Source organism: Manacus vitellinus, unplaced genomic scaffold (assembly GCF_001715985.3).
Source record: "Manacus vitellinus isolate BGI_N305 unplaced genomic scaffold, ASM171598v3 scaffold_6_pilon, whole genome shotgun sequence".
Classification (NCBI taxonomy): domain Eukaryota; kingdom Metazoa; phylum Chordata; class Aves; order Passeriformes; family Pipridae; genus Manacus; species Manacus vitellinus.
Genome location: NW_021940750.1, coordinates 9,184,975 through 9,201,368, shown reverse-complemented (window position 1 = coordinate 9,201,368; position 16,394 = coordinate 9,184,975). Strand labels below are relative to the sequence as shown.

General features: G+C 41.0%; 1 protein-coding gene across 5 annotated transcripts in view; it reads left to right on the top strand.

Annotated features, from left to right (window-relative positions):
- Window positions 1-16,394, top strand: part of RAD51B (RAD51 paralog B) — a 408,859-nt gene that overhangs the window by 216,447 nt on the left and 176,018 nt on the right. For all 5 annotated transcript variants that reach the window (XM_029964330.1, XM_029964328.1, XM_029964329.1 and 2 more), the window contains exon 9: window positions 12,112-12,230. In XM_029964330.1, coding sequence (XP_029820190.1) covers window positions 12,112-12,230 — 119 coding nt within the window. The remainder of the gene's footprint in view (window positions 1-12,111; window positions 12,231-16,394) is intronic.

The window sequence follows — 16,394 nt, the reverse complement described above, 5'->3', positions numbered from 1 at the left end:
AAAATATTTGGAATGTGTGGGAATATGCTGAGGGACCACCTGTCTTGCAGTGTGAAAGACAGAATTGGTTTGTGAGCACTGTTTGTTACACTTGCAGTGAACAGAAGGACTTGTACGCTAAAAGTACAACGGAGTGAAAATTATGGGGTACTAAGCTGACTTTACTCAAGGAAACATCAGGAAGAAAGTTGAATCCACAAGTCCAGTGCTTATTAATACTTAGCGAATAATCCACATTTGAGATTCCCTTAATAAGTATAGCCTGAAGCAGTAACTCAGCCTCAGGAAGCTCATGGTTAAGAAGAAAAGAAGCAGAATTTATCTGATTTAGCCTAAAATAAGGTATTCTATTTATTGTTTGACTACTTCTACTAGTCAGATCCTGTCTATTTAGTTACTAATTAACAATTACAACTAGCAATTACTACAATGGCTATTCTTTTTGAAAACAACAAAAAACCACAAACTATTTACATATTGTAGAAAACTATGGTTTTGATAATTTTGGATTGCTTTAGAGGCTAAGGATGTTGAGGTCGTTTGTTCCTGGTGTCTATTTTTCTCCATTTTTACTACTTATTGACTCAAGTTAGCAAATGCTATTTCACAGATGAGGGAACAAAGGCGCAGATAGGATCAGTATGAGGCATTTGCATTTCTTCATTTGGAGTTCTGGCATGTGAGCACCCACTGTTCCTTATTATCTTTTTTCCTTCAATGATTTTTTAAAAGGAGGATATTAAAATTGAGATGATAACTCAATAATTGTTCCCCACCTCAGGGAACAATTGTGAAGATAGTTAATGTTTATACCATTTGTCCCCTCTTTTCCTCACTGCAACTGTTGCATGAAACTACCATTACTCTGGTTCAGCCTGCAGTGCAAAGGGAAGGTATTGCTCAGTGCTTCTGCCCATAGGCAGGCTTCAGCTGGGAAACAGTCAGTACGTCAGGCTCTGCTTTAAACATGAAAGTGATACATAAATCAGAAAGAAATTCAGAAACTGAGATTCATTCCCTGTTCTATGGACTTTGGAAAGAGTGAAGTCTGGTTATGCTTCATGGCCCAGGTCTCTCTAAATTTTGAGTATGAATGTGAAGCTGTCCTTCAAAACTGAAATCTCTACCTGATAGCACATATCCACAGTTGGTGAATGAAACAGCTCTTGATGCACTTTCTTGGTAACAATGACAGAAAAAGTCAGGACACACATTAGCAGTGCTTCCCACAGGAAGGAGTACAATTCTCCCTGCCCTTGGATATAATGGCTCACTACTGTATACTATGCAAACAAATTACATGTACTGTGGGAGCCACAACTTTAAATTTCTCAACCTTTTTCCATGCAAAAATCGAGCATTAATTATGCATTTTTACATTTAAAGTTCTTCCTTTGCTGGAGGGAGATCTCTGTGATTAAAGGAAGCAGTTTTCATTGAGCCAGACAAGCTCTGATCTGTCCTCTTTTTCACCTCCCCGGAGGGCAAAGACCAACAGCTTGAGGGTGACCCCTTCAAGAGGTTTCACTGAAAAGGAAGATGAGAAAGGCTGGACAGGCTCTAATGCTCTGCACTGGAGCCAGGAAAAGGCAGCTGTTTCTAGCCTTTCTGATGTTTGGGATTTGGGGTTTTTTGGGTTTTGTTTTTGGTGGTTTTTTTTCCCCTTTCCTGGTGGCTGAGATCTGGGCTTGCTGCCATATCTGTTTGTCTGTCTGTCTCATGTTGTTTTTCTCAGGGAGCTTCAGAGGCCAGTTGCCCATAGTCAGTTGCTGGGAACAGAGGTTGTTCCTTGTATCATCTTAACTCTCCATGCCAGTGTGTGCATGCTTGAATAGGAAACAGCAAGATCTGTCAAAGTAGCCCTTTTCTTTAGGGCTTTGAGGCTTCATTCTCCATGGCCATCTGTTCCCTTTCACCCTTTTGGACAATGTTGCTATTTGAAACCAACCACTCTTTGCTCTCTCCCTTTCCCCTTACCCTCCCCCCTGCCCCCCCAGATCTGGGAAAAAGGGGAAAAAAGTTTCTGGCCCTCACTGGCTTCTAGAGCATTCAACCATTTTTTAGTCCAAGGACTAAAAGTGGTATTTTGCAATTTTTTTATTTTTCACTGACTTAAAAAAATATAGTACCTCTCAGGAGAGAAAAGTCCCTGCAGTCAAAAGATCATTTTAGATTTATGCATTACTCTCCACAGAGCACTTCTGTGTCCTGTCACTGCCTGATGCAGACTACAGTGAAAACTTGGCACATCTTGGAATATTTTGCATTATAACAGGAACGGAAGGAACCTCCTATAGTTAAGACTGTATAACTGTTTCCCTTCTAACCCTCTGTCTTCAGTCAGAAAAGCTTATCAGGATAAAATTTTCCAGTCTTGGTTGTTTTCCAAAATTGAATTTATTTGCTTAGTTCAGATAAAGTGAGTCATTCCTTTTTGAGAATGAGATGACAAAAAAAGCGCATACCTTCTCCACTCCAGGATGGGTGACTGTGCCATGAAATGGGGGACTGATTTGCTGAGAACCTCCTGGAAAGTCTCTGTCAGTCACAGAGTGAAGCCAGACCCCTGTAATCCTCAGTCATTTTAACATCCTCCGTATTATATACTGCCTCTGTGTGTATGTGCCTAAGTACATAAATATATGTGCATTTTCAGCTTTGTAATGAGTCAGTTCTGAACAGTGAGCCCTGTAGTGTCTGCATGTACTAAATGTTTTGTCATACATCATAAGTGAGAGGGAACACATTTTCTATACATGGGTGTAGAAAAAATATGAACATGCCGAATTAATGTATGTTCAGAAGCTACTTCAAATTGTGATTGTGAAGGTACTCTGAGTACTCAGATGCATCTGCTAGGTCTGTGTGTAGGGTTTGCTAAGCCAGTCCAAAAGATACTTTGTTAGAGAAGAGGTTGCATCCTTCAGCTTGTGTCACGGACTTCTATAAGCTGAGACCTAGATACACTCAGTGAGACCTATTTTGGCAAATAGAGACTTGTGGTTAAATACCAGTTAGGAAATGCCACAGTCAACCCTGATGAGATTCATCATGAGAAATAATTGAGTCCATCATTCTGTGTTTGATAGGCAGAGTTGAAATTGCACACAGCATTTTTTACATTTAGTATTTCCTAACTTTTATGTTCGTAGTCATACAACCACAACATTTTTCCATTTCAGCTTTTGTGATGGATAGTATTAACAATTTGGCCAAATCTGAACTCCAGATGTGAACAGCTGTAATTTGCAAACAATCATCTCTGGCCCTCAAATGTTTGGCTGAACTCTGTTTCCATGTTGCAGGCTGAAAGAGGATTGTTTCCTTCTGGAATTTCAGTTTTGATAACTCTGGCTCATGATCCAAGCTTTATAGCTCTAAGATTGTTGTTTTTATTTGTACCTAGAGGGAATTGTTGCAACTGTAATCTATGGTACCAGTGTTAAGAACACTGAAAGCTAAATTTTCAAAGAAATTACGATGTTTATCATGCAAAATAAAGCAGTTTGCTTGGTTTGAATAACAATCTCAACTTGAAGTACTATTTAACACTGATTTTTAAACACAGTCCTTATGGTTGACAGCCCCACCCTGGAGTCTTAATTATTGCGTTTCCACCCTCTGTATCAAGAAGTCGCTGAATTTGAAAATTATTCTGAAAGAGGACCACTATTGAAATACTCCTGTGCTCAGGAGTGAAAAGGGCATGTAACTTAATTCATTAATTCAAATCCATATAACTAGGCTGTGATCAGAAATTGTTACTCTCTAAGGCATTTTATGTTGAATATATTAAGAAAATCCACCACAGAATGTCAGTGCTAGTGTTAATTGAGCAAACTCAGGTGCTGGCAGTGATCCAGCTGTAGTAGTACGATGTTCTCTGTATCTTCCTAGCAGAATATATTTACCAAGGAAGACCTTAGTGCTTGTTTAAAACTAGCTTGCATACACCTACTGTCCTTTTCCATCTGCCGCGTAGGCATATCATCAGCCTACTCCTTGGGAGATGGGCAGCCATGTCAGAAACACCCTGGGTAAGTTAGTACTAGTCAGTGCTTTTATCAGTCACTTTGATGGAGAACTCATTGTGCCACAGAAACTGGCCTCTCTCCCTCCTACCCCCATCACCCTTCCTCACCCTGACTCTCAAATGTACTCTAAGGTTCATTTGCAGATTGACTCCTACCTTGCCTGGAGTGCCGCTGCTTTTGCCTGCATTGTGTCAGTTTTCCGGGTATGAGAGCTAAGTTGCCATGACACTGTTTCTTTACCAGAACATATTTTATGGGGAAAAAATGTAAACTGTGGGAATACAGTCTACATCTCAGACCACAGCATCCTAACATGACCATATTGCTGTGAACTGCATTCTGAAAGTCACTGCAGTTTCAGAGCTGCATCTCCCTCTCCTCCCCCCAACTTGTATTAGCTTTTGTTCCGCCTTTCTGGGATTCAGCCATTTAGGCTTCTAGGCTTTAGGCTGTTATATTGAAGGGGTGAGTGTGGCAGCTGGCTTATTTGGTTCTAGTCTGGAAACTTCGGAAGCGGCAATTCCAGATGGGCTAGCAAAGACTGATAAGTTTAGCAACTGAGATTAATCATCCTGGGAAAATCAGATATGATAATGCCATGGCTGCGTAGGTCAGAGGGCCAAGGCTTGCAGAATACAAGGCTTCAGTTGCTCTGACAGTGCAATTCTAAATCTTATTTCTTTATTCAAGCATTAAGGGTCCTACACACATGTAATTCTAGCATTCTGCCCCATCCCTCCTACATACCTTCTGATAAATATCACAATCTGTTAAATTCCCAGAGGGAACTTAACCTAAAAAGATACAGCAATAGCTTGTAGCATGATTGGTGAGGTGATAATTAAAAGCATTTTCTGGATCACAGGGCCCTAGCATTGCCAGATGCCATGATTGGGCAAACTTTGTTTTTCAACCTATGCATCCTTTATAGGGGCATGCAGGCAGAATTCCATACATGGGTTGTTTGGGACTTTTTTTTCTCCCTTACCTGAATGGTTTGGGATTTTATTTTCTAGTCATGTAGAGACAAGAAGAAGTGACTGTATAGGAGAGTTTGAAAGACGAAGCTGCTTTGCATTTTAGTGGTGAGTGGTGTGGGAGGAGAACTCTGGGTACAAAAAGAGTTGTGTAAATTAGTCTAATTCTAGATTTTAGAAAAAGAGGGAATTTCTGAAAGAGCACCATTAGAAAGGCAAGGAGGTTGAGCTGAGGGGTAAAGAATTTATCGTTGGTTACAGAAAGTAACTGACTTAACCGATGTCTTCTACTTGATCTTCACCATCCCTTCCACCAAAGCACTACGTGTTGGGTCATTTGCACAGCACTGCAGCAATGATAGAGGGCTGGAAACTCATCATTTTCTGGTGTGGTGTGGTGTCAGGCTACAGAGGCAGAAGATTTTCACCAGTAAAAAGGAAGTATCTGTTCCCAAGGATCTCAACTCCACAATTCTCTGATTTGGGCCTTGTTTCAGGTTCTATAAACCACCAGCTGTATTCCCACCTCCACAGATCTCCTGAGACCTGATCATTTTGGTCATGGCTGGTAGCTTTTCTGGCAAGAAATCAGACCAGCTGGATTTTTTCATTTCTTAATGCCAATTCCTTTTTTAGGTGAGCAGACAGGAGTCTGCATATGTGTGCAGTACTAGCATATGTGTGCTTCTCTTTCTGTCTGTTGCTCTCTTTCTCAACTCAGAAGAGAATTGACATGAACTCACCAATTATTTCAATGAGGGAATGAGATCCTCTGGTGCAAAACACACTGGTAACAGTAGGCATGCCGGTGTGGGATTAAAAGCAAACCGGTATCTATCCAGTTCTCTGGTGGACCCTTCCTATATCTTGAGCTGGATAGAGGTCCCAGCTGATTTTTTGGGGGTAGAATAATGGTTAATATTACCTATTTGAAAAAGCTTCTGATGTTTCACAGAGAATACTGATAGTCCTTATTTATACACAGTTTTTCTGGCCTGTCACATATTTTGGCGTATTTTCTCTCATCCCTTAGAGAAGAGTCCTTGTAAATGGGGAATAATCAGCAGCAGCTAAGAGACTTGTAATCTGCAGTTCTCATGAAAAGAACGTCTGTAAGTCAGGAACTGTCTTTTTGTTCTCTGTTTGTTTAGTGGTTTGCATATTGCAGATGAGAGCTCTAGGAGTTGTCACAATAGAAATAATGAATGACTGGGAAAAAGACATAATAATGTGAAAATAATGAAAAACTGGAAAATACTTTAGTCTTGATCTAAATCAGATTAACCCTGTAAAAATCACCCAGAATGTGTACACATATACATAAAAATAATGATAAACAAAACAGTGTGAAAACTCACCTATTTGAGGCATATGAGATAAATAAACCGTGTTGTCAAAAATGAGAAGTGAGCTTGTTCCCTTTCTGTCACATTCACTGCTGTGTCCATCAGAACTTTGCAGCTAGAGTCTGTAACCGGTAATTTTTGGTCTCTTGATGATGACGACTGAATCGGAACAGTCTGTTTAGTGTAATCTTGAGTAGGCATTTCAGTGCCATGGTAGTAGCATAACTACAAACTAGGGGTGGTCAAAAAAGTTTCCATTGAAACAGATTTCGTTTTTAACTGGGGATTAGTGGGGGTATACACTTTACTGCTTTGTTTGCTAAGTATATTTTGATGACTATGCTATTAAAAAAATACACATCATTGATTACTAAACATTGATTCCAACTTCCAGCTAAAATATTTCTACTTAATTTTAATTAAAATTTGAAGTAAAATGGAATAATCTGGGGTGCGGTGTGTATGTATGTGTGTGTGTGTGTGTGTAGTTTGTACAGATTTAGAACTGGGAGTTTTTTGGGAGTAAAATTGCCAGAGTGCCCTCTCTTAATAAAAGGAAGAGAATAAGCATTTTAAAAGTTAGAATTTTCACATCTCATTTTGTGGCCAAGCTTGATTTCTTACAGCAGCAAGTGTTTTTCCTGCCATATGTCCTAATAAGTATGTACGAAGTCAACGCTGTGCTTTAGGATCTATCCTGGTTGACCAGTGCAGAGAGTGAGACGGTCACCACTGTAGGGTAAGAGAATCAGTCACCTTTTGACTGAAAAAAAAGCTGTGGAGAAGGGCTGAAAATGGCAGAAGCCAGCACGTGGGAGTTCGAAGAGCGCTGTGGTTAGTTACTTCACAGATGAGTTTGTCCTGTGGGTTGTTTTTTTACTGTGTGATGGGTTTTTCCACCATTGCATATTTTTGTACTTGTACTTTCTGAGTAGGTGAGGATGGAAAAATACATTAGGGGTTGAAGGGTTTTTTTTTCTTTTTTTTTCTTCTGGTCTTATTGTTAGAGATCTGCACCAAAAATACAGACTAAATGCAATGCAGGTGAAAAGCAGTGATCTTTGAGCTCGGCCAGTCAACCAGAAAGCTGCACACCCTGAGCAAGAGGGAAAGTACTTTCATTCTTATTGCATGGTGTGCTGTTTTTGTTAAGCTCAGTAGTTGAATTCTTTATAAATATTTTCTTTGTACTTTCAGAGAGTTTTTCTTTCTTTTTGATAGATCAGGCTTTTATCAAGGTGGTTTGATGTTACAATTTGAAAGATTTGGGGACTGTTCTCCGTTTTGTTATTTCTCTGTCATTTAGTGCATCGATCCATTTTTAGCATTTGATGAGAAAAGATTTTTAAATGGTTGTATGTGGCATTCATCTCAATGACAAGGAAGTTACTTAAAGGAAGTTTGTTTTGATTGCATTGATGGGGAGAAACAAACAAAATTAATCTAGTCTTTGTGTATAAGTAGATCCAAGTGTTGCCCAGTTCATCTGACAGCTCTTTCCTGGGCACTGGAGCCCAGTGCAAGCCTCCTCTGCTTGGAAGCAGCACTGCAGGCCTCAACTGAAGAGTCACCCTTTCTTCTTTGCTTTTCCCCTGGTTGTGGAGAGGCAGTTACTTTGCATCTGATTCAGACCACAAGCAGCTTTATTTTCACTTGTGACAGCTGTTCAGTGAGAGTGAAGCAGCCAGTTCCTCCTCTCTGCTTGCAGTCCAGAACAGATACGGTCTCTGCTGGTGCCCTAAAGAGTTCAATATCCCAGGAGACAGTAGAACAATCCTTGCAATCCTTGGCTTATCTGCTGATATGCCCTTTGAAGATCAATTTAATGCTAGTTCTTTTTGTGTGAGGAAGAAGGGGGTGTTTACAGGAATTACAATCATCCATTTTCCTTGAGATGAACCAGAATACATAAAACAGGGAGTTGTTCAGAGGTCCTCTGACAGCCTTCTAGCATGCACCTACACCTCCCCGTGCTAGGATCCCATCTCTGTGCTTCTGGACACCTACTCCCTTTTCCCACGTACTGCATCCATAAGCTGAGATCTGCCAGCTTTCCCTCATCTGCATGTCAGACCTTATTTCTTCCTCTCCCTGGTCCCTGTACTCCCTATATCACCTCTGACCTGAACAGAAACCATCATGCCAGCAGTGACTGGAGTAAGAACCATGCTTTAAGCAGACTGGAGAGACTGTAACTACTGCTTGTCAGCTGATTGCACATTGCGCATTGCAGGCTCTGTGGAAGCATCCACCCCACAACATGGATAAGCACCTTCATGTCACAGCTCAGAGCTGTTGCTCCGTGCCACTGTGAAGTATTTCAGGTTGGAGAGTTTGGGGACCTCTGAGCAGAGATCAAAGTCTTATGAGCCTGTTTTCTTCTTGGGCCGATGTTGGTCCGATACTCCCATTTCTAAATATGAAAATATCATGATTTGGAAGCACAAGGCAGTGTGTGATGAAAAATATCACTTTCTCTGAACAGTGTTATTTATCTACTTCCTTTGTCCACTTCATTAATGACTAAGTAGTGGTTGAAATAACAGAAAAGATAAGTCCAAGGTTTTTTTAAGGCCATGTTTCAACATAAATCTGTTTTCTTAACATATCCTCTTTCCTTCCTCTGAGACATTTACTATCTTTTTGTGTTTAGAGCAAGAAGAAGGAATGCAGCATGTGTTGTCGCTGCCCTTGAACTTCTTAGCAAAGCTGGCACTGCTTCCTCCTTGGTTTACTTCACTTCTTGTTTTGCCTCTCTATCCACCTAATGCATCAGTTCGCAGGAGGATCCCTTATAAAATGGAAACCTTTCCAGTGAGGCATTTCTTTCCATCCTGTAAAAAGTGTCTGCTGTAAATTTGTTCCAGGTTTATTAACTACTTTGCACCAAAGTCATAAATTTTAATAACTTCACAGAAGAGGATTTGCCCTCTTTAAATAGGGGCTGACACAGTATGGTACAGCACACTTTCTCCCATATAATAAAATAAATTACAGCAATTAGCTTGTTCTGCCACAAGCCTTATACATATAGCATCTGTTCATTTTGGGATAGGCTTTAGGCCTGGAAGGAATGCAGAATTAGGAATTGCTATGGAGTGATGTCTCCACAGTGTAATAGCAGCAGGTTCCAGACATTTAACTGCATAAATGCCTGGCTCAAGGTTGCTGTTACTCCTTCTGTTACGTAATAGCAGAGATACATGATTTGAGGGAAGTTTGGGTATGAATTTTGTGGCTGTTTTATGCCAACACCAGCTACTTCTGGAATGTCTGGGCTCTTTGTAGTCAGGAGCCTGCAAGCAAGGGTGGGTGAATTGCTTCTTGATGGTGTGGAGTGGTGGCTTACAGGGGTGCAGTTACATCAGCTGTGAGGAAAACACCTCCACACCCACCAGAACTCACGCTTAGCTCTCTCACTTGAATTTAGTAATTCCTACCCATTTCTAACAGGTGGGAAAGAAGGACTGTGTTGACTGCAGCTTATTCCACGAGAGGATTGCAAGACTTTAAAGCTGCTCCACTGTCTTATATTCTCCATTATCCTGTTTGTACAATAATAGTATTTCACTTTTGTGGTGTTAGCACAAACCCAAAAATTTGTAGAACTTAATTAACTTAATTAAGTAAATCACTTTGAGTCATTTTAAGGGAATGAAATACAGACCTTCTAGCCCCTTGCTTTAACACTTGTGTTTCCTCCTCCAGCTGGCAAATTAAATACAAAACATAGATGACGAGTAATTATTCTTGTTAGCACATCCACCTTCCCAGTAAAGATGGGTTACACTAATTAACAGAATAGCATGCCTTAATACTGAAACTTCCAGTTAGGTGCTCCTCTGATGAGTTATTCAGGTAGAAGTTTGCTGCTTATCAAGATATTTGTTTTAAGTAAAGAGAAGCAGCCAAGCAGCCACCCTTGCTGGATGGCACAACTATAGCCTATTTTCAGACTAGAACAGATATTCTGGAGATGCAAATATTGTGCACATCGGAGTGAGCTCCCGTGATGTGGGAAGTAATTCAGGCAAGTACAGAGTCCAGTCTCTTTTCAAACTATTGTCTTGAACCAGGTGCTTCACTCATTTCTTTTGTAGACCTTTAAAGACCTAATCCAAATCCAGTTGATATTAATTGAACCTTTTATTACTTGGTGCAGGGGGGAAGGTTTGAGGTCTTCTGCTAAATCCTGCAGTGCACTGCAATCATTCTAGGCCCCTCTCTCCAGCCTGCTGCTCTCCTCTGCCTAGTACAGTATAATAGAGTGTCCTTCTCATTGCTTGCAAGCTACCAGCAGTGGTATAAATAATTATTATTACTGCATGTCAACACTTTTGGTCTTATTCTTTACTGGATGTTTTTCCAAAATAAAAGCTTTAGTGGATGAAGAAATTATGATTCTGGTCTGAACAGTTGGGGGAGAGGCGGGGAGTGAGTAACAAACCCCACAACCTTGCAAATGTAAAAGTAATGAAGAGTTTTAAACCTCAGTCTTCCAGAAGCTCTGCTGGGCTGCAAGATGACTTTGTCATCTCAGTAAGTTTTGTTTCCAAAACCTAATACTTATAATTTAGATTTCTACATTAACTGTTGCATTGCTGATAATTTTGACAGAAACATAAAGCTGCTTTATTGCAGAGAAAGTATCTGGTCTAACTTTCATTGGTTTAGTTGACAAGGATTTCACTACTGTCCTGGGAAAGCAATTTTGTTTGTTGCCCGATAGATGACAGGAAGTTACCTGACTTGAAATCTAACTGTCTCTTACTCACTCTTGGCTTTTTAACAGTGTGGACTGTCTGCCTCAAACAGTTCAATTTTCAACTTGCACATGATCATTTATACCCACATAACTAGGGTTTTGTTTCTGAATTTCTTGGGTTTGTCTGACTTGCACTATTCTTGAAGTGTCATTTGAAGTACAAACAAGTCACCCATCTATCTGTTCATCTTACATAGAATTTGTGATAAGTAAAATGAAGGTCTTAGGCATCCTACCTGCCTGCATATGTGTATGTGTATATGGATGGATCTCTGGTTGTGGTATGAGAAAGCTCAGGTGCAATGGCATTTCAGCAAGCTGCATCATGTGGCATTATTGGAAATGCTTCTTTATGTTGTCATTGCTGATTGCAGCAAAGTGCATTTTTCTTTAGGGTTATATAAAATTCATATGATTTCAGAGACACCAGAATGGTAGTTACAGCTAAGGGGCTCCCTTCTTTGCAAATCTTAGAAAATGTGTAGGATGCCTGATGGCATGAATCAGTATTCTGATTTTTATGTCAGGGTATTGTGGCAGCACATTCTGCTCCTTTAGCTTCCCTTTTTGTTATGCCAGTATTCACTGTGACTCTGCTAGCCTGCTTCCCTCTCCTCTGTGCTCATAGAAAGCTGGCTTGCTTGGGGATAGAATATCTAAAGAGGAAAAGACAAGTGTCCCCCATGCATGGTGCACCTCCAGATATTTAGAAAATGTACTGGTCTCTCCAAGAAGGTAAGTACTACTTTGCAACAGCTCTTTAATTCTTGGCACTTTGTCTAGGTATCAAAGGGTGAGATGGAGAACTCAAACTGTGGCGTTATAAATAAACAAGAAAGATAGGAAATTAATGTAGGAGTGCGATCTGTTAAGTACCACTTGTGATTACCTAGCTTAGGGAATGATCTGAGATGACTGATTAGAGTTTCCATGCTGAACCCTTCTTTGTGGCACAGTCCTGATGCAGTTTCTTTCATTTTTATCTTCAGGGGCTTCTGTAAGTGGGAAGAAGGATTCTGGTTGTGTGACAGCAGCCCTTGGCAACACGTGGAGTCACAGCGTCAACACCAGGCTCATACTACAATATCATGACTTGCCAAAAAGACAGGTGAGAAACAATGAATAGAATTTAAATAAAGCTACACCAGCAGTGCTTGGTCAGATGGGCTGTGTCCTTCAGCCTCTGTGGTTATTCTAGGTGTGTTGAGAAGTTGGCACTCTAGAGCCAATTGCTTATTTGGGGTGGGGGGTAGTCAGTGTCCTTTGCTTTTAAGGGATGGCCAGTGTTTTCCTGTGTTAGGATGGGCTTATCTGAGTTACAGTTGGCACAGGCATACAAGTTCCTTGAGCTTTTAGTGCATTCCACTAGTGCATTGTAGAAATGAAAGGTAATCCTTAAGAGCTTACCTGCACAGGGATTTTGGGGCAGGAGTAGAAACCTTTTACTGCCATGATTCTTTTGCTGTCATGCTGGCTGCTCTTTGTGCCCAGTTTCAGCTGTGACTGTTAGGACAGGGAACACTCTATCTTCTGTGATTGCTCTTTGTGAGTAAAAGCTTGCTGCTTGCACTAGCAAGCTTAGCTTTCAGCAGTAAGTATGGCACCAATTTTCCAGAAGTATGCTTGCAAATAGGAGAATGTTGAACCCTTTTTGCTAAGAGACTTTATGCTTTTGAGTGAAATATAGTAGCATTCTGACTGCAATCTTCACCTCTTAATTTAGAAAACTGTGGAAAAACTAGGAGACAAGACATTTGGGGAATGATTGAGGGAATAAGGGGTTTTTTGTGTTTTAAAAACACCATAACCCCTGATTTCATCTGTCCTTTGGGATATCTGTAGTTATAATCTATTTTGGCTTTGTCTGTTCTGTTTTTGCATTGATGTAACTCTTTCCAAAGGCTGTGACCCTCAGTCTTAATGTTATTGATTTTCTGCCAGTTAAAGTAGAGAACTGTCAGAAAAATTGCTATGTGATATTTGTACCATCTTACTTCTGTAGCATTACTACCCATGTGCATTCAAATTGGTCCTCCTGGCTTTACTGCCACAGCACAAGGTTTCTCACTTTTTGGTTGCCATCTTTAGAGCAAGAGAAGAGGAAGCCATCCTGTTTTGTTAGAAATTTATTTATTAGAGGTAAAATTATAATGATAACACTCCTGTTCCTATGAGTAGTGGGCACAGTGGTAGTCCTCTGGACTCTGAGGGAGGAGGTTAAGTGTGTCAAAGGAAGGTAGAAAAGGCGTCTTCTGGACTCGCTTCTAAAAACCATGCATAGAAATGTACTTTCTGCTGCTGCTCTTAGAAATTCTTTTCTGTTCTGCTTCTTATTCTGGTCTGTAATGAGTTCTCCTTTTCTACAAAAATACTAGGCTGTGCAAAATACAAAGCTGTTCGCAAATTTCCTGGATCGCTTTGGAGTTACATGAGAGGTGGAGTTGGCCGAGGGTAAAGGGCAGGAACTGGGCCCTGTGCTACTTCATGATGCACAAAGTCAGCTAAAAAGGATTAAGAACATTCCTCTGGTGGGGGAAAAAGAGAGCAGTTTTCCTAAAGAACATTCAGATATTACATGTGGTTTTTCCTGATTTTGTTTGAGAAGTAACAGATCACAAGGGATGAAAAGTTGTGTTCAAGTTTTGAAAATTATAACCTGCTTAGCAGAGTTTTCCTCTCTTCCTGACTGGATTTATCAGGTGCAGCACCTTGCTTAAGTGTGAAGCCATGGGCTCACTCTTTTTTAATTAGGCAGAGAAACTAAAGCTACAGTGAAGAAAAACAACCTTAAAGTAAGTGTTAGCATATATTATTAAAAGCAAAGTAATTTGAAGTAGAAGTATGATAGGTCTGTGAAGTCCATGAATGAAATGGGATATGTCCACAATATCCTGTAAGTATTTTCCTCTTGCTGGTATCTGTGTCCTTTTCTCAGATAAATTCTCTTTTCTTAAACTCACAAAAGTCTTTCAGGTAGACATGCAGTTTCCAGGAAGGCATCAAGAGTCACCCTACCTCTAGCAGCACTGTATTGATCAAATTACTATAATTGTATGCATGTATGGTCCTTTATAATTGTTTTATACCCACTTTCAGAACTGAACTGTGGATAAGGGTGCCTCAGTTCTTGAGATGCCATTTCAGTCATCATAAGGTGGTTCTGCCAGGAGTGCTTTGAAAATCAGCATTTTTTAAGGAAACTTAACATGAAAATCTAAAAATTCTTAAGTCAGTAATCACATTTAAAAATTCTCATATTACTGTATTAAAACAAGCAAACAAACAACGCAGAAACCCGTGATTATATGTAGTCATGGTTTTGAAGTGAAATTTTGCCCTGAAAAATTACTGAAAGCACACAGTTGTTCCAGAGACTTTAGTGAAAAGTAGTGCAAAACCAAGTTTTTCCTGCTTTTCAAAATTTGTAACCTTACAGAATCAATACTATACAAGGAATTCCCTGTATTTTCATAGAATTATTGAATATGCTGAATTGAAAGGGACTCATCAGGATCATCAAGTTCAACTCCTGGCCCTGCACAGGACAACCATATGCCTGAGAGCGTTTTCCAAATGGTCCTTGGACTCTGTCAGGCTTGGTGGTGTGACCACTTCCCTGGAGAACCTGTTCCAGTGCCCAATGACTCCCTGGGTAAAATACCTTTTCCTAATATACAACTTAAACCTCCACTGTCTCAGCTTCATGCTGTTGCTTTGAGTCCTATCACTGGTCACAAGAGTGAAGAGATCAGTACTTGCCCCTTCATGTCCTCTCATGAGTATGGTGAAGATTGCAATGAGGTCTCCCCTCAGTCTCCTCTTCTCCACACTGAACAGACCAAGTGACCTCAGCCACTCCTCATACAGCTTCTCCTCAAGGCCCTTCACCATCCTCATTACCCTCCTTTGGATGCTCTCTAAGAGCTTAATATCTTTCTTACATTGTGGTGCCCAAAACTGCACACAATATTCAAGGTGAGGCCACCCCAGTGCAGAGCAGAGCAAGACAATCCCCTCCCTCGACGAGCTGGTGATGCTTTGCCTGATGCCCCCAGGACACAGTTGTCCTTCCTGGCTGCCAGGGCACTGCTGACTCAAATTCAACTCACCGTGGACCAGGGCCCCCAGGTCCCTTCCTAGAATCTCATTCCCCAGTCTGTATGAACATCCCGGGTTGCCCCATCCCAGATGCAGAATCTGTTACTTGGCCTTGTTAAACGTCATACAGTTGGTCATTGCCCATCTCTCTGATTTTTCAAGGTCTTTCTTCAGGGTCTCTCTACCCTTGAGGGAGTTGACAGCTCCTCCCAATTTAGTGTTGTTAGCAAACTTAATATGCTTTTGAGTCCTGCGTCCAGATTGTTAATGAAAATGTTGAAGAGCGTTGGGCTGAGGATGGAGCCCTGCAGAACCCCACTAGTGACTGGACACCAGCCTGGTGTTACCCCTTTCGCTGTAACTCTTTGTGCCCGACCTGTGAGCCAGTTGCTCATCCATCATGTAACACGGTTATTCAGCTGTATGCTGGACATTTTGTCCAGAAGGATGCCGTGAGAGACAGTATCAAAAGATTTGCTGAAGTCCAAAAGGATTACATCTACTGGCTTTCCTAGATCAACTAGGTGAGTTAGCCTGTCATAGAAGGAAATCAGATTTGAGAACCACAACTTCCCCCTCATGTAGCTGTGCTGGCTGTGACCAATGACTGCATTGTCCTCCAGGTGTTTCTCAATACTTTTCCGTAATTTTACTGGGCACTGAAGTGAGACTGACAAGCCTGTCATTTCTGGGGTCCTCCTTCTTGCCCTTCTTTAAAACTGGGACAACATTCACCAGCTTCCTGTCAACTGGGACCTCTCCGGTTTCCCAAGACCACTCAAAAATCATTGAGAGAGGTTTTGTGATGACATCAGCAGCTCTTTGAGGATTCTGGGTTGAATCCTATCGGGCCCCATAGATAAGCAGGGATCCAGCTTGAGCAGCAGATCCTGCACAATTTCAAGATCGACTGGGAGTTGATCATTCTTGCAGTTGTGGTCTTCCAACTTGGGGCACTGAGACCCCCTTGATCTATCATCCATGTTGAAGACAGAGGCAAAGAAAGCATTAAACACCTCTGCCTTGTCTCTGTCCATGTTTCTGAGGTGACCCTCCTCACCCTGTAATGGGCTGATGATATTTCTATACTGCCTATTGCCATTAATATGTTTGAAAAAACTCTTTTTATTATCCCTCGCATTTCTGGCTGGCTCCAACTCCAACTGAGCTTTGG